The 26,459-nt window shown below is 43.8% G+C and overlaps 1 protein-coding gene across 1 annotated transcript in view; it reads right to left on the bottom strand.

The window, feature by feature from the left end:
• The window catches only part of LOC143928222 (calcium-activated chloride channel regulator 1-like), a 100,255-nt gene that overhangs the window by 50,171 nt on the left and 23,625 nt on the right, over positions 1 to 26,459 (bottom strand). Inside the window, exons 6-8 of the mRNA XM_077452971.1 lie at positions 23,157 to 23,381; positions 8,651 to 8,875; positions 2,622 to 2,799 (exon numbers count right to left, since the gene is read on the bottom strand). Of these exons, the coding sequence (XP_077309097.1) occupies positions 2,622 to 2,799; positions 8,651 to 8,875; positions 23,157 to 23,381 (628 nt within the window). The remainder of the gene's footprint in view (positions 1 to 2,621; positions 2,800 to 8,650; positions 8,876 to 23,156; positions 23,382 to 26,459) is intronic.

Raw genomic sequence — 26,459 nt, forward strand, 5'->3', positions numbered from 1 at the left:
GTAAGTTTGCTGAAAGTATACGCATTGTGCTATACAGTACATGGGAAAAAAATCATACAATATATATATATATATATATATATATATATATATATACAGTGGTGTGAAAAAGTGTTTGCCCCCTTCCTCATTTCCTGTTCCTTTGCATGTTTGTCACACTTAAGTGTTTCGGAACATCAAACCAATTTAAACAATAGTCAAGGACAACACAAGTAAACACAAAATGCAATTTGTAAATGAAGGTGTTTATTATTAAAGGTGAAAAAAAATCCAAACCATCATGGCCCTGTGTGAAAAAGTGATTGCCCCCTAAACCTAATAACTGGTTGGGCCACCCTTAGCAGCAACAACTGCAACCAAGCGTTTGCGATAACGTGCAATGAGGCTTTTACAGCGTCCTGGATTAATTTTGGCCCACTCATCTTTGCAGAATTGTCCTAATTCGGTTACATTAGAGGGTTTTCGAGCATGAACGGCCTTTTTAAGGTCATACCACAACATCTCAATAGGATTCAGGTCAGGACTTTGGCTAGGCTACTCCAAAGTCTTCATTTTGTTTTTCTTCAGCCATTCGGTGGTGGACTTGCTGGTGTGTTTAGGATCATTGTCCTGCTGCAGAACCCAAGTTCGTTTCAGCTTGAGTACACGAACAGATGGTTGGACATTCTCCTTCAGGATCTCTTGGTAGACAGCAGAATTCATAGTTTCTTTTATCACGGCAAGTCTTAAAGGTCCTGAAGCAGCAAAACAGCCCCAGACCATCACACTACCACCACCATATTTTACTGTTGGTATAATGTTCTTTTTATGAAATGCAGTGTTCCTTCTACGCCAGATATACTTGGACACACACCTTCCAAAGAGTTCCACTTTTGTCTCATCGGTCCACAGAATGTTGTCCCAAAAGTCTTGGGGATCATCAAGATGTGTTGTGGAGAAATTGAGACGAGCTTTGATGTTCTTTTTGCTCAGCAGTGGTTTTGTCCTTGGAACTCTGCCATGCAGGCCATTTTTGCCCAGTCTTTTCCTGATGGTGGAGGCATGAACGCTGACCTTAACTGAGGCAAGTGAGGCCTGCAGTTCCTTGGACGTTGTTGTGGGGTCTTTTGTGACCTCTTGGATGAGTCGTCGCTGTGCTCTTGGGGTAATTTTGGGCGGCCGGCCACTCTTGGGAAGGTTCCCCACTGTTCCATGTCTTCGCCATTTGTGGATAATGGCTCTCACTGTGGTTCGCTGGATTCCCAAAGCTTTGGAAATGGCTTTATAACCCTTTCCAGACTGATAGATCTCAATTACTTTCTTTCTCAATTGTTCCTGAATTTCTTTGGGTCTCAGCATGATGTGTAGCTTTTAAGGATCTTCTGGTGGACCTTACTGTGTCAAGCAGCTCCTATTTAAGTGATGCCTTGATTGTGAACAGGTGTGGCAATAATCAGGCCTGGGTGTGGCTAGAGAAATTGAACTCAGGTGTGGACAACCACAGTTATAGTATGTTTTAACAAGGGGGGCAATCACTTTTTCACACAGGGCCATGATGGCTTGGATTTTTTTTCACCTTTAATAATAAACACCTTCATTTACAAATTGCATTTTGTGTTTACTTGTGTTGTCCTTGACTATTGTTTAAATTGGTTTGATGTTCCGAAACACTTAAGTGTGACAAACATGCAAAGGAACAGGAAATGAGGAAGGGGGCAAACACTTTTTCACACCACTGTATATATATATATCACAATTACCATTTAAAATATGATCCATTCTAAAACAATGACAATCTGTGTATTAGAACCAGAAATTAATTTTTTTGAGTTGTTGGGGAAACTATAAAACAAAATTAGACTAGAGTTAGGTTTGAAGGGCTTGAATTGGGGGTTAGGTACAGGTTAAGTATTAAAGGGTAACTCCACTTTTGTGGGGAAAAAAAATAGCAAATAAAGAAAAAATAATATAGCACATATAATTGCAACACTGATCATATTGTGATTTAATGTTATTAAAAATGACATTTCCTTTTCAATCTGCAGTCAGATTCAATCTATAGAGTGTGTACTGACCACTCCCCAGAAACACAATTTCCCGCTTGTGTGATTGGCTCACAAATTTTCCCAGAAGTCTGCCTAAGGTAAAAGTCAGATTTCAGGCATCCCCTGCAACAAAAAATTCATTTTTGGAGAGATACTCCCAATAGGAGCACATCTGCAGGACCAGCAGGTTTCCTCATTCGTGCCTTGCAGCTGCACACCTGACAGTTAATTATGAAACCACTCCCATTAGACCCACTTAATAACAAAAGGTAGGACTCTGCAACACAGGTTGTTATAATCCTTGCAATGTACATAGGTCACCCAGAGGGGGGGTTGGGATGGAAAGTATGAAAACACAATTAAAATGCATATTTGTGATTCATACACCTCCGCCAGGCAGCACATTCAGATGCTTAGCACCACTTTCTCTGTCAGGAGTGCACTGGTGTTGCTTTTTTGACCACCAATACACTGATCAGTCATCAACTTTGCTTATTCTGGTCTTTTCTCCTGCCAGTATGTTCCCAATAAAGTGTACTGTAAACCTGGCAATCAGGAATTTAAACAGTAACTGCCTTATAAATCTATAATCCCCACCTGTCATGCTGGATAATTGTTCCAATCCTTTGTCTGCATTGACTCCTAGAGCAACAGTATGAATGATTGCTCCACTGGCTCCCACTTCATTGAAACATTTTTGGATTTCTTTATCCTCTCCATCTGTTAACAGTACAATTTCAGTTCCATGTGTGCTTGCATCATTCTTCTTGTTAACCTAAATAGGATGAGTAATTTAAATATAAAAAAAAATGAAAATACAAATTTAAGCTGAGTGCAACAAAAAATAAGTTTCAGCCTTTGCAATGTGCAACTTTATATCTAGGTATCTCATTTTGTACTTTATGTCATATAATAATCTGACGAGTTTAAAAACTATTTGAAAATGAATTTAGTGACCACCTTGATTCACTAAAAACAATAAGCAAAACTTGCCTGATAAACTTTTATTTTTTGCAAAGGATTCCTTCTTAACTATTGATTCATAATTTCATTGCATAAAATCGAATGTGATGAAGGATAAACTGCTTATTTTTTTAAATAATGAATCATTGTCGTTGCATGTGGTAACACTTTAAATGTTATTTTTAGCATGTGGTAGTGTAATGTAATGTGATTAAGTCTTTCATACATGTAATTGCTTTTCAAACAACATGGTGTGGTCCAGATCATCCTGATCCTATGTAGATTACATAGCTCTTATATCACTCGTACAGTTATTTCTGGAAAGTCATATGAGAGAAAGAAGTGAATCCAAAAAAATCAAGGCATAGTTCTTGATCGTGAATTGGGAGAACTATTAAAAATTTGGCAGGTGATCAAAATACATATACAGTGCCTTGCGAAAGTATTTCGGCCCCCTTGAACTTTTCAACCTTTTGCCACATTTCAGGCTTCAAACATAAAGATATCAAATTTTTATTTTTTGTGAAGAATCACCAACAAGTGGGACACAAATGTGAAGTGGAACGAAATCTATTGGATTTTTGAAACTTTTTTAACTAATAAAAAAATGAAAAGTGTGGCGTGCAAAATTATTCGGCCCCCTTGCGTTAATACTTTGTAGAGCCACCTTTTGCTGCGATTACAGCTGCAAGTCGCTTGGGGTATGTCTTTATCAGTTTTGCACATCGAGATACTGAAATTCTTGCCCATTCTTCCTTGCAAAACAGCTCGAGCTCAGTGAGGTTGCATGGAGAGCGTTTGTGAACAGCAATTTTCAGCTCTTTCCACAGATTCTCGATTGGATTCAGGTCTGGACTTTGACTTGGCCATTCTAACACCTGGATACGTTTATTTGTGAACCATTCCTTTGTAGATTTTGCTGTATGTTTAGGATCATTGTCTTGTTGGAAGATAAATCTCCGTCCCAGTTTCAGGTCTTTTGCAGACTCCAACAGGTTTTCATCCAGAATGGTCCTGTATTTGGCTGCATCCATCTTCCCCTCAATTTTAACGATCTTCCCTGTCCCTGCTGAAGAAAAGCAGGCCCAAACCATGATGCTGCCACCACCATGTTTGACAGTGGGGATGGTGTGTTGAGGGTGATGAGCTGTGTTGCTTTTACGCCAAACATATCGTTTTGCATTGTGGGAAAAAAGTTCGATTTTGGTTTCATCTGACCAGAGCACCTTCTTCCACATGTTTGGCGTGTCTCCCAGGTGGCTTGTGGCAAACTTTAGACGAGACTTTTTATGGATATCTTTGAGAAATGGCTTTCTTCATGCCACTCTTCCATAAAGGCCAGATTTGTGCAGTGTACGACTGATTGTTGTCCTATGGACAGACTCTCCCACCTCAGCTGTAGTTCTCTGCAGTTCATCCAGAGTGATCATGGGCCTCTTGGCTGCATCTCTGATCAGTCTTCTCCTTGTCTGAGCTGAAAGTTTAGAGGGACGGCCAGGTCTTGGTAGATTTGCAGTGGTCTGATACTCCTTCCATTTCAAAATGATCGCTTGCACAGTGCTCCTTGGGATGTTTAAAGCTTGGGAAATCTTTTTGTATCCAAATCCGGCTTTAAACTTCTCCACAACAGTATTACGGACCTGCCTGGTGTGTTCCTTGGTCTTCATGATGCTCTCTGCGCTTTCAACAGAACCCTGAGACTATCACAGTGCAGGTGCATTTATACAGAGACTTGATTACACACAGGTGGATTCTATTTATCACCATCAGTCATTTTGGACAACATTGGATCATTCAGAGATCCTCGCTGAACTTCTGGAGGGAGTTTGCTGCACTGAAAGTAAAGGGGCCCGAACAATTTTGCACGCACCACTTTTCAGTTTTTTATTTGCTAAAAAAGTTTAAATTATCCAATAGATTTCGTTCCACTTCAAAATTGTGTCCCACTTGTTGGTGATTCTTCACAAAAAATTTAAATTTTATATCTTTATGTTTGAAACCTGAAATGTGGCAAAAGGTTGAAAAGTTCAAGGGGGCCGAATACTTTCGCAAGGCACTGTAGTTACATAGTAGGTGAGGTCAAAAAAAGGACACAAGTCTATCAAGTCCATAGGTTGGTGTGATTATTGTGAGCTATGTGTGTGATTATATGTCAGTATTACATTGTATATCCCTCTATGTTGCAGTCGTTCAGGTGCTTATCTAATAGTTTCTTGAAACTATTGATGCCCCCTGCTGAGACCACTGCCTGTGGAAGGGAATTCCACATCCTTGCCGCTCTTACAGTAAAGAACCCTCTACGTAGTTTAAGGTTAAACCTCTTTTCTTCTAATTTTAATGAGTGGCCACGAGTCTTGTTAAACTCCCTTCCGCAAAAAAGTTTTTTCTCTATTGTGTGGTCACCAGTGTGGTATTTGTATATTGAAATCATATCCCCTCTCAAGCGTCTCTTCTCCAGAGAGAATAAGTTCAGTGCTCGCAACCTTTCCTCTTATCTAATATCCTCCAGACCTTTTATTAGCTTTGTTGTCTTTTTTGTACTCACTCCATTTCCAGTACATCCTTCCTGAGGACTGGTGACCAGAACTGGACAGCATACTCTAGGTGCGGCCGGACTAGAGTCTTGTAGAGCGGGAGAATTAACGTTTTATCTCTGGAATTAATCCCCTTTTTAATGCATGCCAATATTCTGTTTGCTTTGTTAGCAGCAGCTTAGCATTGCATGCCATTGCTGAGCCTATCATCTACAAAGACCCCCAGGTCATTTTCCATCCTAGAATCTCCCAGAGGTTCTCCCCACAGTGTATAGATTGCATTCATATTTTTGCCACCCAAATGCATTGTTTTACATTTTTCTACATTGAACCTCATTAGCCATGTAGTTGCCCACCCCATTAATTTGTTCAGCTCTTTTTGCAAGGTTTCCACATCCTGCGGAGAAGTTATTGCCCTACTTAGCTTAGTATCCTCTGCAAATACAGATATTCTACTGTTTACTCCATCCTCCAGGTTGTTTATGAACAAATTAAACAGAATTGGTCCCAGCACAGAACCATGTGGGGTCCCCACTACCCACCCCTGACCATTCTGAGTACTCCCCATTTATCACCACCCTCTGAACTGGTCCTTGTAGCCAGTTTTCAATCCATGTACTCACCCTATGGTCCATGCCAAAGGACCTTATTTTGTACAGTAAACTTTTATGGGGAACTGTGTCAAATGCTTTTGCAAAATCCAGATACACCATGTCTACAGGCCTTCCTTTATCTAGATGGCAACTCACCACCTCATAGAAAGTTAATAGTGCAGTATATGCTTGTACTTCTCATCATGCTAAGAATAGTGCTGAAGTGCAAAAGGGCTTCCAGAGCTTGACCTGCTGGAATATTTTAACTTCAGGTTTTTTATCCACCAATGCTGTAGGCTGGTTCTGGGGCTTCTTTAATAGTGTGTTTTAATCAGTATGACTGAGCTGGTAGGGGGTGATTTAGTTAAAAGTTGTTTTAGGAGTTTAGAGTTAAAGCAGAATCTTTAAAAAAAGTGTTGTGGATACTTTTCAATTTAAATACAGTTATGGCAGCTATACAGTTGATGATTTGTGCTTGACTCCAAGAGCCCTGTGGCAAAAACTATGTACAATGACAGACTCCTAGTACCAAGAACTAATGCACCATTATCTTTAATCACTTCAGCCCCGGAAGGATTTGCCCCCTTAATGACCAGGCCATTTTTTGTGATGTGACACTGTGTTGCTTTAACTGACAATTGCGCTGTTGTCCGACGCTGTACCCAAACAAAAGTGACGTCTTTTTTACCCAAAAATAGAGCTTTCTTCTGGTAGTATTTGATCACCTCTGCAGTTTTTATTTTTTGCGCTATAAAAAAAAAAATTTTTTTTTTACTTTCTGCTGTAATATATATCCAAAAAAGATATATAAAAAAGATGTCTATTAGGTTTTATGAGATGAAGGGGGATAAAAAAAATAAATAAACAAAAATTGGCCTAACATATCGGCCCAAAAAAAACGGCATCATATATCGGCCATCGGCCGCCATGATTTCTAAATATCGGCATCGGCCAGAGGAAAACCCATATCGGTCGACCTCTAGTTAGTATCCAGTTGTATTATGTGTATCTAGGAAGGAATCAAGGCCTTTTTTTAAAACAATCTACTGAGCTGGCCAGAACCAGCTCTTAAGGGTGTATTTCACATTTCCACAGCTCTAATGTCCCATACACATGATTGGAATTTTGGTTCGAAAAAGCTCTGATGCTTTTCCCGACAGGATTTTTCTGAAGCTCTGGCATACACACGGTCACACCAACGACAGGACTAGAAAAAGGAAGTTCAATAACCAATAGCTTCCGTCTCGTGGTTGAATCTGAGCATGCGTGAGTTTTTGCGTGTCGGAATTGCATACACACAAACGCATTTTCAGATAGGAACTTTTTCTGACCGAAAAATTGAGAACTTGCTCCCAATCTTTTGCTGGCCGAAATTCGGCCAGCAAAAGTCCAATGGAGCATACACACGATCGCATTTTCCGACCAAAAGCTCTCATAGGTCTTTTACTGGCCGAATTTCCGATCGTGTGTATGCGGCATTACTGTAAAGAAACCTTTCCGTATTTGGAGATTAAATCTCTTTTCTTCTAGATGTATGGAGTGCCCCCTTGTCATCTGTGATGACTTTAAAGTGAATAAGTTCACTTTATGGACCACTTATATATTTATACATGTTGATCATATCCACCCTTAATCGCCTCTTTGCAAGAGAGAATAAATTCAGTTCTTCTAATCTTTCCTCATAGTTGAGCTCCTCCATTCCTCTTATCAGTTTGGTTGCTCTTCTCTGCATTTCTCCAGTTCCCCAATATTCTTTTTGTGAACTGGTGCTCAAAACTGAACTGCATATTCCAGATGAGGTCTTACTAATGATTTGTACAGGGGTAAAATTATGTCTCTCTCTCTGCAGTCCATACCTCTCTTAATACAAGAAAGCATTTTGTTTGCTTTAGAAACCGCAGCTTGCCATTGCATGCTATTACTAAGCTTATGAGCTACCAAAACCCCCAGATCCTTCTCCACCATTGATTCCCTCAGTTGTGCTCCCACTAGTATATATGATGCATGCATATTCTTAGCCCCCAAGTGCATAACTTTACATTTCTCAACATTAAACCTCATCTGCCACATAGTCGCCCAATTAGACAGAGCGTTGAGTTTGGCTTGTAAGTCCTGTAAGGACGTTATTCAACTGCATAGCTTGGTGTCATCTGCAAAGACTGAAATCCCAAACGCTATATCATTTATAATATATTAAAATGTAAGGGTCCCAACACTGAACCTTAGGGTACACCACTGATAACCTTAGATCATTCAGAGTAAGAATCATTAACCACTACTCTCTGAATGCGGTCTTTTAGCCAGTTTTCCATCCATTTACAAACTGATTTTTCCAAGCCTGTAGACTTTACCTTACACATTAGCCATCTGTGGGGAACTGTGTGAAACGCTTTTGCAAAATCCAAGTATACCACATCCGCAGCCACCTTTCCGTCTAAGGTTTTTGGGGTAATAAGGGCAAGAGGGGCATAGAAGGTCAGATAACTGTATACATAATTAACATTATCATGAATAATTTTGCATGTAACCAACTCACCTCAAATCCCTTACGTACTCCGGCACAAATGTTTGTACCACCAGTAGCCGTCTTTGGAAGAAATGTTTTCATTTTTTCCCGTTGGAATGTGTCAACTATCTTTACGAGTTCAGATTGCACAGTTGCACCACTGGAGAATATAACTATGCCAACATAGGATCCAGACTCAACAATCTGCATTATAAACACTTCTGAGGCTTGGTACATGCGAGAGATGCGGTTATGCTGCATGGAACATGAATAAAAACAGCATTAAGGTCAAAAGAAGAATTACTGAGAATAGAATACATTCGAGATGGTCATACGGAAGAACTATTTGTATATGACTTTTTTTTTATTTAGATTTATCTTGCTTTTTAGCGCAACAAATTTTTTCACTTTTATTTGTATATGACTGCCCTTGTAATATTGTGTAATGTGTATTTATAATACAGTGATGTCATTGTAGTCCTCTTAAATTCATTTTGCTTCCAGGCACTGGGAGTAGGACTTTAGACCTAGCCACATATCACCTTTGCATGGGGAAAGAGAAAAACATTTTCCATGATGCTAAGGAAAATATAGGATGTGGTGAACGCATGGACATGCAGAGATGAGGGCAGAACTGCATGTGTGTGTGTGGGGGGGCAGAGCTGAGGGTGAATGCAGCTACAGTGGGCGACTCAGACTGGAAGTCTGAGACTTATAGGTCCACTCACTACAGTGTGCTTGGATGCAATCATGTCATCACATGCTGTCTAAAGTAGTACAGCAAGGAAGGTACAGGAGACCAGTGGTTGGAGGGATAAAGGATGTAACAGCCACTGGTCTTATATAACGGAAGCTAAAGAGGAAAGAGCACTTTACAGCACTAAAGGAAGGGTGGCTTCATCATTACTTGTATAACAATGAATGGAAAGAAGAACACATTTATTTTAAAATTAATTTAATCTCCATTGCTTGTCCTTTTCTCAAACAAATATATATATATAATGTATTTATGTTTGTACAGTATCTTACAAAAGTTAGTACACCCCTCACATTTTTGTAAATATTTTATTATATCTTTTCATGTGACAACACTGAAGAAATTACACTTTGCTACAATGCAAAGTAGTGAGTGTACAGGCTGTATAACAAATGATACTGTAAATTTGATGTCTCCTCAAAATAACTCAACACACAGCCAATAATGTCTAAACCACGGGCAACAAAAGTGAGTACACCCCTAAATGAAAATGTCCAAATTGGTCACAAAATGTCAATATTTTGTGTGGCCACCATTATTTTTCCAGCACTGCCATAACCCTCTTGGGCATAGAGTTCACCAGAGCTTCACAAGTTGCCACTGGAGTCCTCTTCCACTCCTCCATGATGATTTCACAGAGCTGGTGGATGTTAGAGACCTTGCACTTCTCTACCTTCCATTTGAGGATGCCCTACAGATGCTGAATAGGGTTTAGGTTTGGAGACATGCTTGGCCAGTCCATCACCTTTACCCTCAGCTTCTTTAGCAAGGCAGTGGTTGTGCTGTGTTTGGGGTCGTTATCATATTGGAATACTGCTCTGCGGCCCAGTCTCCGAAGGGAGGGGATCATGCTCTGCTTCAGTATGTCACAGTACATGTTGGCATTCATGGTTCCCTCAATAAACTGTAGCTCCCCAGATCTTCAGAGAGTTCTTTGCCATGAGGTGCCATGTTGAACTTCCAGTGACCAGTCTGAGAGAGTGAGAACACCAAATTTAACACACCTGCTCCCCAGTCACACCTGATACCTTGTAACACTAACAAGTCACATGACATCGACATTTTCAGTTAGGGGTGTACTCACTTTTCTTTCAAATCTTCTTTTTATTTAATCACAAAAAAGATAACAGACACAATACATACTTATCCATTTAAAACATCATACATAAGAACAAATATTACATTCCTCTTTTATAACTCGACCAAAGGATTTTCCATTTCTTACTTTATTCATTCTTCCCCTTTCCTTTAACCTACACATTCTCTCCACATTTATATATATATATATATATATATATATATATATATATATATATATATATATATATATATATATATATAAAAAAAACTACTCTACTATATTTAATCGTTCCACCATAAGGCCGATGCTTTTCAAGTTATAAATATTCTGCCATACTGCTTGAGGACCGAAACTCTTCCCATTGCTTCCATTTTCTTCTCTTATTTGTTTTTCCATGAAACGCATTCTCTTATTTGTTTTTCCATGAAACGCATTTCGTTCATCTCACATATCCATTCCAACACCGTCGGGCTAATTGTTTCTCTCCATTTCCGTGCTATTATTGTTCTAGCTGCTGTTGTCATATATTGTATTATCCCATTTTTCATACTATCCAGTGTATTCTTTGTGAGAGAAAATAATGCTACCTTTATATCTGGAATTAACTCTTTTCCAGTCACTTTTTGCTATATCTCAAAAATCTTAACCCGAAAGCTTCAAACTTTCTTACATCCGTACCAGATTTGTTCCAATGTCCCTTTTTCTATCTCACACCTCCAGCATTTCTCTGTATTTCCTTTGTTCATTATTTTTAATGCCACTGGACTCCAGTACCATCTCAATGCCACCTTATAGTTTCTTTCTTTATATTTAATCGCCGTTGATGTTTTATGTATTATTCCAAAAAAATAATTCCAATCTTTTTCTTTAATTATCTCTCCCAGTTCTTCTTCCCACTTTTTTTTATTCCTATTAGATCCCTAACAGCTCTTGTAGGTAGCAGAAGTTCATATACCTTTGATAATTTATTTTTTGGATTCCGTTCCTTCAATATTATCTGTTCAAACTTAGTTATTGGTCTATTTATTAAATTTTTGTTTATTTCAATAATTGTTTCTAGTTGATGATATTGTAACCAATTACTTTTATATTCTAATCCAAATAGCTTTGGCATTTTTCCATCCTCCAGGATCTGAACCAACCTTATATTCTCCATCCTATTCTATTTTAAATATTTTGCATTTTCTAAAGCTGGCTTAAATTCTGGATTGGACATCAATGGAGTCAGAGGTCCGATCCTGGTGGATAGCTTTACTTTTTTCAACGCCGCATCCCAGATTTTTAAAGTAGCTCTCACAAAAAGTGGCATTTCATTTTTTTGGTCTTAATTCCGGCTTTATCCAGGGTAAAAAATTAAGTTGTAACTCCGGGTGTACTCACTTTTGTTGCCAGTGGTTTAGACATTAATGGCTGTGTGTTGAGTTATTTTGAGGGGGCAGCAAATTTACACTGTTATACAAGCTGTACACTCACTACTTTACATTGTAGCAAAGTATCATTTCTTCAGTGTTGTCACATGAAAAGGTATAATAAAATAAAAAATGTGAGGGGTGTACTCACTTTTGTGAGATACTGTATTTACTAGATCATGGAGTCCAGTGTTGTCTTGCTTGAAGCAAAAGTATCCTCCTTTATCCTACTCCTATTAACATGATTGACCGTGAAGTTTGCAAATGCACCTTTTAAATATCTCCACACATTTAATTCATTGACTTCTATGACATGTATTCACTATGCCCTGTGAGTAGGCGCTGCTGTGTCACACATTTCACAGAGCCTGCCTTCTGTACTACAGAGCTGCTGAGAGGAGGAGTTTCAGGAGGTGGAGTCTGTACAGTAATCACTGCTTGCAATCAAAATGGGTACCTTGGGATATATACCGTATATACTCGAGTATAAGCCGAGATTTTCAGCCTCTTTTTTGAGGCTGAAAGTGCCCCCCTCGGCTTATACTCGAGTCATCGCTGTCTGCCCGCTCGATCAGCGTGTCGAGCAGACAGACAGCGGCCATTCTAGAATTCAAAAGCCGCGCCTCCGGCTCCGCCTTCGCCTGTGATAGGCGGAACACTGAATTTCCCAGCAGCCTGTGTTCCGCCTATCACGGGCATCGTCTCATCCTCGTACTACGGACGAGGATGAGACGATGCCCGTGATAGGCGGAACACAGGCTGCTGGGAAATTGAGTGTTCCGCCTATCACGGACATCCGATAGGCGGAACAGCAGTCAGTGGGAAATTGAGTGTTCCGCCTATCACCGACGGAGGCGCGGCTTTTGAATCCTAGAATGGCCGCCGACGAAGAGCTGAAGGACGGAGGCTCGGCTCGGGACGGGACGGGACGGGCCGGGCCGGGCCGGGACGGGACGCAGGCTGGACGGGACGCAGGCTGGACGGACACAGGCAGGCTGGACACAGGTAGGCTGCACGGACACACACACACACACACACACACACACACACACACACACACACACGGATGCATGGACACACACACACACACACACACACACACGGATGCATGGACACACACACACACACACACGGATGCATGGACACACACACAGGGATGGATGGACCCACAGGGATGGACGGACACACAGGGATGGACAGGCATGTCTCACCCTCGGCTTATACACGAGTCAATAATTTTTTCCAGTTTTTTGGGGGTAAATTGGGGGCCTCGGCTTATATTCGGGTCGGCCTATACTCGAGTATATACGGTAGTCCTTAGAAATTGATATTGAAAGTACAGAGCAGAGGAGATGCTGTAAAGCAGGGGTGCCCAACCAGTGGCCCGGGGGCCACATGTGGCCCGCGGAGCCCTCTGATGTGGCCTGCGACCTCCTGCTCTGGGATAGATTAGAATGAATACTGTTATTAAAGGTCAGTTTATTACTAAAATCACAGTGTATATATAGGCGTATCTTTTCTGCAATGGTTAATGAGCTGCTTTCAAACTGATCCGCAGGTGCAGAGCAATTTACCTGCAGGTTACCTGCACTGAGCCATAGACTTCTATTATTACCTGCGAGTTTGGTGAGCTTATTGAAAGTGCACCAAACCTACAGAATATAATGGAAGTCTATTGCAAACTGCAGGAAAGCCAAGGGTACACTGCGTTGCGCACATGGTGTGGGTAACCCGCAGTGCATCAGTGTGAAAGCAGCCTTGGACCCCTTTCACACGGTCAGTCCAACATTCTGAACAACTGAACCCTCCATTCACCTAAAAGTAGTGGCAGGCATAAACCGACTTGTGCTCTACCTCCAATACGATCCGCTAAAAAGTATAGTGGGCTGCATCCATGTCCGCCCTCCAAATGCAGTGTGGACACAGACATGCCATCCACCCGCTCCGTCATTGTGGCCCACGACCGTTTACCAAGTCGCTTAAGTGGCCCTCACTCTTCAAAAGGTTGGGCACCCCTGCTGTAAAGTATACAGGAAGTCCATGACATTTTGGAAAGAGATGGCCAACAGAAGGGCAGTACCATAACATGAAAGGGGATTTTTTTAAGTAAGGTTATATAAGATTGTTAAAAAGAATTATTGTTTTTATTGGTATTGCAATGATGATGTTTTAAAATTAAAGTACATGCTATGACTACAGAACACCTTTAAATTATTATTTTTACTATAGGGTTTAGTAAGTCTCCTCACACTTGTGTTTAAAGAGACCCTGTTGTTTGGGTACATGTGTTATGTTATGCCTACCAGTACTGTCTATGCCAGCGATGGCGAACCTTGGCACCCCAGATGTTTTGGAACTACATTTCCCGTGAGACTCATGCACGCTGCAATGTAGCTGAGCAGCATGGGAAATGTAGTTCCAAAACATGGGGGGAGCCCAGGTTCGCCATAACTAGTCTATGCAAAATTCAGTCCTTGCTTTGTTACAGAGCTAAAGCTCCTGGTAAAATCTTCTGCATCCAACATATTATGTTATATATGTCAGTTGTCTGCACCCCCCACTGGGTTCTGCAGGTCTAGTCACTAACTGCTGTCAGTAATACATCTCTGAGAAAATAGGAAAATACAATGGCAATGACATCCTGGGATCTCATCATTTTGGAGGGATTTTCTCTCGTATCTTGTTTTGACTATGAGGCAGGAAGTGAAGGGAAATCTCCCCTACAGGACATAGAAGGCAAAAAAAAAAAAAAAACAATATGACAGGGACTATAACTAGGGTTGCCACCTGTCCATGATTCACGCGGATAGTTCGGGTTTGGACACATTATTTAGACTGGACTACGGCTTCCCAGCAGGGTTGCTGGCTGCAGTTGTCTAAGCTTAGAGTGTCTGTTACACTCTTTCACACTGCCCAAAGCCAGCACTAACAACCCCCCCTCCCCCCAAACACACACACAGACGGTAGAGGAGAGAGGTCTCTGTCTGCACCACCCTTTTCCCTCTGTGTCTGCCCACACTCCAATCCCCAGCGCTGTGCCTCAGAAAATAAAAGCTGGGGATGGAAATTTGAAGTCCAACTGCCTCAGATACATCTGGATGAGAGGTGCTGACTGCCAAGAGGTGAGTGAGCTCACCATCCATCCCTGTCTGTGACTGAAGTATCCCCCTTCTCTCTCCCACATCTGAATAAGTACACTAAGGAAAATCAGGGTTCTCTTCTCAGAGCACCCCTTACATCAGTGTTTCCCCTTACATCAGAGCTCTCAGTGTCCCCCCTTTAAATCAGGGTTCCTACAGCATCAGATGTAAAAGAGGAACTCTGTGGACTCTGATGTAAAGGGGGACTTTTGTTATTAACTTCATATGATTAGAAATGTTATTTAATTGCAAAATATGTATAATTTATACTATAAAAAAATTGCCGTGCACCGCTAAAGTGTTCGGGTTTGACTTGAAGAAAAGGTTGCAACCCTAAATACACACGGGCGGACTGTCTGTCCAACTTAGTCCGCCGAAACACATTTCAGCGGACAGTCCGCTCGTGTGTGGGCTTCAGCGGACTTTTTCAGCGTGCAGTCTGGCGGACTAAGTATTTCGGAAATTCCGTAATATTGTCCGTCCAACTTTGGTTTCAGCGGACAGTCCGCTCGTGAGTAGGGATGAGCCGAACACCCCCCGGTTCGGTTCGCACCAGAACTTTCGAACGGACCCCAAATTCGAACGAACGTTAGAACCCCATTGAAGTCTATGGGACTCGAACGTTCGAAATGAAAAGTGCTAATTTTAAAGGCTAATATGCAAGATACTGTCCTAAAAAGGGTTTGGGGACCTGGCTCCTGCCCCAGGGGACATGGGTCAATGCCTAAAATGTTTTTAAAAATGGCCGTTTTGGCGGGAGCACTGATTTTAATGACGATTAAAGTGAAAAAAAAAAGTGAAATATTCTTTTAAATATGGTGCCTGGGGGGTGTCTGTAGTATGCCTGTGAAGTGCCACGTGTTTCCCGTGTTTAGAACAGTCCCTGCACAAAATGACATTAAACGGAAATAACACCATTTAAAACAGCTTGCGGTTTTAATGTTATATCTGGTTCCTGCAATATGGTTGAAAATCATTGAGAAAAATGGCATGGGTAGCCCTCCCTGCCCATTACCAGCCTATTTGGGTCTTGTACGCATATTAAGGGGAATCCCGTACCCATATTAAAAAAAGGAAATGCGTGTGGCCCCCAGGCCCTATATACTCAGAACAGCAGTATACAGGCGGTGCAAACAAGACAGGGACTGTGTAGGTTTGTTGTGTTAAGTTGAATCTGTTTGTAATTTTCAACTGGTACATTTTTAAAGTGTAGCTCCAGTCAGAAAAACAATTTTAAAGCTTTTTGGAAAACATAGGGAAGGGTTATCACCCCTGTATAATTTGTTTTGTCGTCCATCTTTTTTCATCTCACTTGCTGTTGTCTCCTTCCGTTTGCAAGTAGGAGATGTTTGTAAATTGGATGTTTGAAAGTAGGGGCCTGCCCTATATGCTCTGCAGAAATGGCGGAACAAGGTGTTGGTTTTGCCACAACATTGTAAGCCCTCAAAGTGACTCTTGGTGGGCGCTGGAGCGCCCTGCTGTGAACGATTATATCAAGAATTGTAATTACATGCCATTGTTGAACAGTGGTAGAAAAATTTACCTTTGGTGGTTGTGGTGCTGGTGCCACAACACTATAAGTCCTCACCGTTACTCTGGGTGGGCACAGGAAGGGGCCCTCCTGTGAAATATTATATCAAGAATTGTAATTACATGTCCCTGTTAAACAGGGGCAGAAAAATTTGGCCTTAGGCACTGCTGCTGGTGCCACCACACTGCAACCTCTTCCATATACTCTAGTTTTATTGCAGGAATTAACCCTGCTGCAAAGCATTGCATCAAAAATTGTACTTAAACGCCCCTGTTAAACAGGGGCAGAAAAATTGGGCCTTAGGCACTGGTGCTGGTGCCACTACACTGCAACCTCTGCCATATACTCTAGTTTTATTGCAGGCATTAGCCCCGCTGCAAAGCATTGCATCAAAAATTGTACTTAAACGCCCCTGTTAAACAGGGGCAGAAAAATTTGGCCTTAGGCACTGGTGCTGGTGCCACCACACTGCAACCTCTGCCATATACTCTAGTTTTATTGCAGGAATTAGCCCTGCTGCAAAGCATTGCATCAAAAATTGTACTTAAACGCCCCTGTTAAACAGGGGCAGAAAAATTGGGCCTTAGGCACTGGTGCTGGTGCCACCACACTGCAACCTCTCCCATATACTCTTGTTTGATTGCAGGAATTAGCCCTGCTGCAAAGCATTGCATCAAAAATTGTAATTAAACTCCCCTGTTAAACAGGGGCAGAAAAATTGGGCCTTAGGCACTGGTGCTGGTGCCACCACACTGCAACCTCTCCCATATACTCTTGTTTGATTGCAGGAATTAGCCCTGCTGCAAAGCATTGCATCAAAAATTGTACTTAAACGCCCCTGTTAAACAGGGGCAGAAAAATTGGGCTGATGGCATCAACCAGAACCAGAAATATTCTTCCAACATATCAGCGGAGGAGGAAGAGGATAGACAATCAACATAACAGGACAGTCACTCAGCATCAGCATAGGCAGTCTTGAAGGGATGTGGTATTTCAAAAAAAATTATTCGGTTACATCAGCTTCAGGTGCTTGGTAGCTGTGGGTGATCCAAGACTGATTCATCTTGATGAAGGTCAGTCGATCAACTGATTCGGTGGACAGGCGCACACTGTGATCGGTAACAATGCCACCAGCAGCACTGAAGGTGCGTTCCGAAAGAACGCTGGATGCAGGACAGGCCAGTAGCTCAATTGCATACTGTGCAAGCTCTGGCCAGCCATCCTCAAGACCCAGTAAGCCAGAGGATTTTCGGTGGGAAAGGTGTCCAAGTCTGACCTTGCTCCTAGGTATTCCTGCACCATGTAAATCAGACGCTGGCGATGGGTGCTGGAACCGATCATACCTTGGGGCTGCGGACTAAAAAATTGTCTGAAAGCATCAGTCAGACGGCCACCTTCTCCACCGCTCCTTCTGACCGATGCCTCAGCAACACGTTGTCCAGGACCAGGAGTTTGTAACCTCCCAGTCTCTGGGAACGCGTTGCACAGACCTTTCTGCAAGGCCTCCCGGAGATGTCTCATCCTCTGCTCCCTCTGCGATGGTAAGATAAGGTCGGCAACCTTACCCTTGTACCGTGGATCAAGGAGAGTGGCCAGCCAGTAATGGTCCCTCTCCTTGATCCGAAGAATACGAGGATCCTTCCGCAGGCTTTGCAGGATCAGGGAGGCCATTTAGCGTAGGTTAGCTGAGGCATTCGGTCCGGAGTCCTCTGGGTCACTAAGGACAACATGATCTGCAGCTACCTCCTCCCAGCCACGTACAAGTCCACGTGTTTCTTGGGACTGTAAATCATCCCTACAGGACTGCTGCTGCTGCTGCTGCTGCTGATGCTGATGGTGAGTGCCAGCCTCCACCTCCATGCTGACACAATCATCCTCCTCCTCCTCTTCCTCCTCCTCATCCTCTTCCTGTGTGATGGGTGGCACAGCAGGAACACTGTCTGGATAAAGGGGGCCTTGAGAGGCAAGGAAGTCCTCCTCTTCCTGCCTCTGTTCTGCCTCAAGTGCCCTGTCCATTATTCCACGCAGCGTATGCTCCAAGAGGTGAACAAGAGGTACAGTGTCACTGATGCATGCACTGTCACTGCTCACCATCCTTGTGGCCTCCTCAAACGGTGACAGGACAGTGCATGCATCCCTGATCATGCCCCACTGGCGTGGGGAGAAAAAACCGAGCTCCCCTGCCCCTGTCCTGGTGCCGTAGTCGCACAGGTACTCATTGATGGCCCTCTGCTGCGTGTGCAGCCGCTGCAGCATGGCCAATGTTGAGTTCCATCTGGTGGGCATGTCACATATAAGGCGGTTCTTGGGCAGGTTCAACTCCTATTGGAGCTCAGCCAGCCGAGCACAGGCATTAAATGATCGGCGGAAATGCACACAGACTTTCCTGGCCTGCTTCAGGACATCCTGTAAGCCGTGGTACCTGCCCAAGAACCGCTGCACCACCAGGTTAAGGACGTGAGCTACACAGGGCACATGGGTCAGTTGTCCCTGTCGGAGGGCGGAGAGGAGGTTGGTGCCATTGTCGCAAACCACCATTCCTGGCTTAAGCTGGCATGGCGTCAACCACCTCTCGGCCTGCCCCTGCAGAGCTGACAAAACATCCGCCCCAGTGTGGCTCCTGTCCCCCAAACAAACCAGCGCAAGCACGGCATGGCATCGTTTTGCCTGCGTACTTGCGTAGCCCCTGGAATGCCTACGGAGCACCGCTGGTTCTGAGGACAGAGCACTGGAAGAGGCCATGGAGGAAGAAGAAGAGGAGGGGGTGGAGGAGAGAGGTGTGTCACAACCAATAGTAGCATTTTGGAGGCGTGGTGGCGGAACAACTTCCAACACTACTGCACCTTGTCCTGCATCCTTCCCAGCTGCCAGAAGAGTGACCCAATGGGCCGTGAAAGACAGGTAACGTCCCTGTCCATGCCTGCTGGACCATGAGTCAGCGGTAATATGCACCTTACCGCTGACCGCCCTGTCCAGCGAGGCAAGGACATTGCCTTCCACATGCCGGTAGAGAGCCGGAATCGCCTTCCGTGAGAAAAAGTGGCGTTTGGGGACCTGCCACTGAGGAACCGCACATTGTACAAACTCACGGAAGGGGGCCGAGTCTACCAACTGAAAAGGCAGCAGTTGAAGTGCTAGCAATTTAGCCAAGCTAGCATTCAACCGCTGGGCATGTGGATGGCTGGGAGTGAACTTCTTCCGCCGGTCCAGCAGCTGGGGCAGGGACATTTGCCTGCTATAATCAGACGTGGGTGTACCGCTAGCAGAGTTCCTGGAAGCACTTGGCTGTGACACACCTAATTCTACACCTTCATTCCTCTCAGAGCAGGTTTCAGAGAGGACTGAAGGTCTAGTGGGGTTGGAGATGCCAGCTGATGAGGAGCAAGGAGAGGTCCGCTTTGTTCTTTGGTGTGGGTCTTTGAGGTACGCTTGCCAACGAGCTGCATGGCAGGTCAACATATGTCTGGTCAAGCATGTGGTGCCCAAGCGGCTGATGTTTTGGCCACGTGAGATACGCTTGAGACATATGTTGCAATTAGCAGCAGTGCGATCTGATGCACTCGTCTCAAAAAAGGCCCACACCAAAGAACTTTTAGAATAACGCGCAGAGGCAGCGCTCTGCACAGGCAGAGCTCTGCGGTGTGATTCAGTCGGTGTGCTGCCCCTAAGCTGGCCCCCGGAGGGCATCCTGCCTCATTGGACATGTGCCTCCTCCTCCTCCTCCTCCTCCCTCCTTCCAGGCACCCACGTGGAGTCAGTGCCCTCATCATCCCCTCCCTCTTCATCGCTGTAGCAAACCTGGCAGTATGCTGCAGCTTGTGGAACATGACTGCCAGATTGCTGTCCTTCTTGAGCATCCCCTCTGTCTGCGCTCACGCTACTGCCTTCCTCTAGCTGAGTGTCATCATCAGAGCCCACAAAAAACTGGGCATCCTCCTGGAGCATGTACCCAACACTGTGCTCAAAGAGTTCAGGAGACTCCTCAGGAGGACGTGGTGGGTCTAGGGAAGGAGTCACTGATGATGACATTGAGAGGAGGGAAGACGATGCGTTGGCAGCTGCTTTGCTACTACCCTGAGACTGGGTGAGAGAGGATGAGGAGGATGAAGAGGGCTTGGTCATCCACTCTACCAAGTCGTTGGCATGTTGTGGTTCAACATGTCTAGCTGCCGAAAAGAAGGACAAGCATGTCCCATGGCCACGTGCTGATGACAATGCACCACGTCCACGACCAGCACTGTTGTCTCTAGACACAGAGCCTGCTTGCCCTCTTTTATCGGCTCGCGCCTGTCTGCCTCTCCTTGCTGGCCTTCCAGACATGGTAATGGCCTGAAGGGAGTTGGGTAAAACAGCAGTTGGGTAGTGTATATTGTGCTGGAGGCACACAACACCCACTAACTCCTGCAGATGCCTTTATTATAGAACACCAGAGATAAAGGGGTATATACAGATGTATACTGTGCTGTGCTGGAGGCACACACAACTTCCAATAACTCCTGCAGATGGCAAGTGGGCTCAAATAGAGAACAGCTATGTAGGTGGATATAGCGGTATGTACTGGGTACAGAGCACGCAGACAGCACGCACTATCTCCTAACACTACTGGGTACAGAGCACACAGACAGCACGCACTATCTCCTAACACTACTGACTGCAAGCTCTATTATTAAAGATAGATCACTAGCTATATAGGTGAGGTGAATATAGCGGTGTATACTGCGGTCAGGGCACGCAGACAATAACCAGAGAACACCAGAGATAAAGGGGTATATACAGATGTATACTGTGCTGTGCTGGAGGCACACACAACTTCCAATAACTCCTGCAGATGGCAAGTGGGCTCAAATAGAGAACAGCTATGTAGGTGGATATAGCGGTATGTACTGGGTACAGAGCACGCAGACAGCATCTCCTAACACTACTGACTGCAAGCTCTATTATAAAAGATAGATCACTAGCTATATAGGTGAGGTGAATATAGCGGTGTATACTGCGGTCAGGGCACGCAGACAATAACCACTACACAACAGCAAGATAGAAAATCGGCCGAAAACGATCGGTGTGTACTGTGTTGAAGGTACACAGAACACCCACTGCTTCAGACGCCAACACACTACACGAGGCCGCCGCGATGGCGGCCTTATATAGTGTGGGGCGTGCACTACACAGCCTGAGCTATGATTGGCCACAGGCATCCTGCCTGTGGCCAATCATGGCTCTCCTCGCTGCTGGCGCTGCGATTGGCCAAGCATGCAGGGTCACAGTGCATGCTTGGCCAATCATGAGCCAGCAATGCACTGCACCATCGCAGTGCATTGTGGGCCGTGAGCGCCACGCGAATTTGACGCGAACGGACGAACAGCCAATGTTCGAGTCGAACGTACGTTCGACTCGAACACGAAGCTCATCCCTACTCGTGAGTAGGCTAGTTGGACGGACTAAGTATGGCGCATGCTCAGAAAGGATTTACACGGCGGAAGGTTGCATTGCTGTGTATTGGACGTCCTATTTCTAGTCCCGTCGTACGTGCTGTACACGTCATCGCGCAAGCTTTCAACGGACTGTTTGTTCATCGTGTGTGGTCAAGTCCGTTCATTCGAAAGTAGGACGGACTGTCCGTCGGATTGTCTGACGGACTTAGTTGGCCAGACAGTCCGCCCGTGTGTATGCGGCTTCACTATAACCCTCCCTCACTCTGTCCAAAATCAAAACTGTTTTGCCTTTAGTTACACTTTAAATGAAAGCATTTATGCCCAGAGTTCAGATTTAAACATTTTGCCCCTTTGCCAGCCTAAAAATAAAACAAAACATAAGCAGGGAATTTCTTAAAGCAGTATACTAAATGAAAGCATTATACACACTTTCTTGGGGCCTTTTTTAGGTTTAAATTCTTCATATTGTCAAATTAATCAATGCATGCTGACATTGCTAAATTCAGAGTGGACATGTAGGGTTTAAAGTGGTTGTAAACCCTGACAGACCACTTTGACCTACAGGTAAGCCTAGATTAAGGCTTACCTGTAGGTCCATGAAATATCTCCTAAACCTACACGGTTTAGGAGATATTTGCAAAAAGACAGGCACCGATTGCGCCATAGACAGCGGCACACAGGCGCACTGAGCATGCCGCTGCAAGCGGCGATATGTCGTTAATGGCGGCTGCCATGCGCATGCATGGGAGTGATATCATCGTGGCTCCGGGCAATCACAGTGCCGGAGCCACGATGTACGGAAAGAAGATGGACGCTCCATGGAAGAGGGGACAGCGGTGACATCGCTGGCTCCTGTATCAGGTAAGTGACACTGAATGGGCTTTTATGCAGTGCATAGTAGCCCATTATGCTTTACCTTTGTAGGGAAACAAAAAAAATGGACTGTGGTCACAAAGGGGGTTAAGCCGGTTTTGAGGGTGAAATTGGTTTTAAATGGTTAGGGAAGATCCTCTCTATTTTTTATACTTTATTTTTTAACCATTTCTTCACACCGTCTCCTTTAATAAAAAACATTTATTTCAATGTGTTCATCAAGTGCACCTAAAACTTTGGTAGTTGTAGCTGACATGGCTTTGTTCTCAACAAGATTTGCAGAGTTCTTATACTGTTAATGCATGATCCATACCTCATTCATACTTCCTGAAACATCAAGGACCAAGGTGACAACTCTCTCTTTATACTGAAGTAGCGAGACTGAAGGAGGTACAATACTGGGGTTAATTAGTGGAGCAGAAGAAATCATGTCGGGTGATTTCATAATCACTTCCCATGTGCTCTGGTAGTTACATAATCTGTTGTGTTCATTTGGTGCTTCCTTGTTGTGGCTATTTTCATCACAGAATGCATTCACCTAACAAGAAAGAGACACATTAACAAAGCATTGGCCGACAACCTACAGATTTTAAACTGCTGGTTAGGACAGAAGATGCCAAAAGAAAACCATTTATAATAAATAATAGGACTTGAAGGGAGCCAGCCAATCAAAACACATATATTGCTTAACAGATACTTTATTATGATATATAGCATTCAATTGATGCAGGTTATGATATATATGCATCATATTCATCTATTTACTCTTACTTTATCTTTAACCGGTTCCTACCACTTCACTCAGATATGCTGTGGAACAATGGCTCTCCTGGGCGGGTACGTTTTTTCCCTTTTTCGGCCACCAGAGGGCGCACGCGATCGCATGCACGAGAGCCAGCACAGGGATTTGTGTGTGTGTAGACACACAAATCCCCATTTTGTCAGAGGAGAGGAGACATGTTGATTGTTCCTAGTAAGTAGGAACAGCTATATGTCTCCTCTCCTACTCAGTCCTATCCCCATACAGTTAGAACACACTGAGGGAATACACATTTAACCCCTTGATTGCCCCCTAGTGTTAACTCCTTCACTACCAGTGACATTTACATTTACCAGTGACATTTACACAGTAATCAGTGCATTTTTATATTACTGATCGCTGCATAAATGTCAATGGTCCCAAAAAAGGTGTCAAAAGTGTCCGATCTGTCTGTTGCAATGTTGCAGTACCGCTAAAAATCACAGATCGCTACCATTACTAGTAAAAAAAAAAAAAAATGCCATAAATCTTTTCCATTGATTGTAGACACTTTAACTATTGTGCAAACCAATCTATATATGCTTATTGTGATTTTTTTGTACCAAAAATATGTAGAATATTATATATTGGTCTAAACTGATGAAGAATTTTTTTTTTACATTTGGGGGATATTTATTATTGAAAAAAAATTAAAAAAATATTTTTTTTTCAAAATTTAGTGATCAAATACCATCAAAAGAAATCTCTATTTATGGGAAAAAATTGGTTGGGTACAGTGTTGCATGACCGCACAATTGTCAGTTAAAGCGAAGCAGTGCCAAATTGTAAAAAGTGCTCTGGTCAGGAAGGGGGTAAAATCTTCCGGCTGAAGTGGTTAAGGGCTCGTTTACGCTTGCTTCAAAATATGGCTCCAGATACGCTTTTTTGAAGCTCTGAATGCGAGTCAAAGCTCCTGTCTTTAAATAAAATAGTTAGCTTACAGTCCTGTATACACCTTGCATTTGCTTTACTTCAAAAATTATTCCCAGCAATGTCACTAGTGCTTTAAAGTATCTTCAAAGCCTCCATAGAAGTCTATGACAAAGCTCGCTTGAAGCACTATAACGTCAGTTGTAGCCCGCTGGATTAGCCTGGGAGCCTGCGATCCGCCCAAACACCAGGACACTCCTTGCTTTCGGCTTTGAGCTCTGTTTCCGGGTCTTTGGAGCTAGTGCATGACACTTGGAAAACCATCTGTAATGCCAGTTGTAGCCCGCTGGATAAGCCTGGGAGCCTGCAATCCGCCCAAACACCTTCTGGCTTTGAGCTAGTGCATGACATTTGGAATGCCATCTATAACATGAGTTGTAGCCCGCTGGATTAGCCTGCCTTTTCATCAACACCCGTCAGTAGGGGTGCAATGGATCAAAAAACTCACGGATCGGATCGTTTCTCGGATCAGAGTCACGGATCGGATCATTTTTCGGATCAGCAAATAATAATTGAATTTGCAAAAACCTGTGAAAATGCCACCACCATATAGTCCCCACTGCAATATACATCTTCCCCACTGTAATATATATCTCCCCCACTGTAATATATATCTCCCCCACTGTAATATCCCACGTCATCTCCCCCAATGTAATATTGGCTGAGCATGGATGGGTATGGCTGGGTATTGGCAGGGTATTGCAGAGTATTGGCAGGATAAGTATTGACAGGGTATTGCAGAGTATTGGCAGGGTATTGCAGAGTATTGGCAGGATAAGTATTGGCTGGGTATTGCAGATTATTGCTAGGGCATTGCTGGGTATTGCAGAGTATTGGCAGGGTAAGTATTGGCAGAGTAAGTATTGCAGAATATTGGCAGGGTAAGTATTACAGAGTATTGTCAGGGTATGTATTGCAGAGTATTGTCAGGGTATGTATTGCAAAGTATTGTCAGGGTATGTATTGCAGAGTATTGGCAAGGTATTGCTCGGATGGCTGTGGCTGCCATCCGATTTCTCCCCTCCCCTACATATCAGTACAGAGAGGGGAGAGAGGAACCGGCGTCATCATGACATGGTTTGTTTACAGGTGATCGCTCCGTGACGTTCACATTGTAAACACAGACGGGTGTACCAAGATGACCGCCGCTTCGGAACTAGGCAGAAGCCGCGACCTTTCCTAAGGCTGAGACCGCGGATCGCGGCGTGTGCCGATCCGAGCAGGGCGACCCGTTCGGATCACGGATCGGTGCCAATCCGTTGCACCCCTACCCGTCAGTGTGGACTATTATACACCTTCTGCAGCACAGTGAGTTTGACACCTGCTAATAACCAGTAGTTATGCTCAAGAGAACTGTGTCTCTCCACTCTGGCTTTTTTCCTTATATATTGAGCTATGAAGCTATCTGGTCATCATCTGGATAATGGAGTGTACCTATTGATGTTAACCCAGGGTTGGTGCAAGGATTTTTGACACCCTAGGCAAAACCTAATTTTGCCGCCCCCTTTGGCTCCACCCCTTTTCCCTGCCCATGTAAACCCCACCTTTTTAATGAAGCACCCATCAAATGCAGCCTCACCAACACCCATCAAATGCAGCCTCACCAGCGCCCATCAATGAATGTTTTCTTGCTTCCATTTATTCGGGACACAGACACAGTCCTCCGCCACTGCTGCCCTCTGACACTATGTGCGAACTGAGCGGAGGCTGCCTGCTGATGCTGAGACTTAGTTGATTGCTGCAGAGAGAAGAGAGTAGGAAAACCAGTGGCCGAGCACCCTAGGCAGCAGAGTGCCCTAGGCGGCTGCCTAGTTTGCCTAGTGGTAGCACCGGCCCTGTGTTAACCCCTTGTTATCAGGAGGTGTGGCGGTAATGCATATATTATCT

Source organism: Lithobates pipiens, unplaced genomic scaffold, assembly GCF_037356315.1.
Source record: "Lithobates pipiens isolate NorthernLeopardFrog02 unplaced genomic scaffold, aLitPip1_a1.2 Scaffold_23, whole genome shotgun sequence".
Lineage (NCBI taxonomy): Eukaryota > Metazoa > Chordata > Amphibia > Anura > Ranidae > Lithobates > Lithobates pipiens.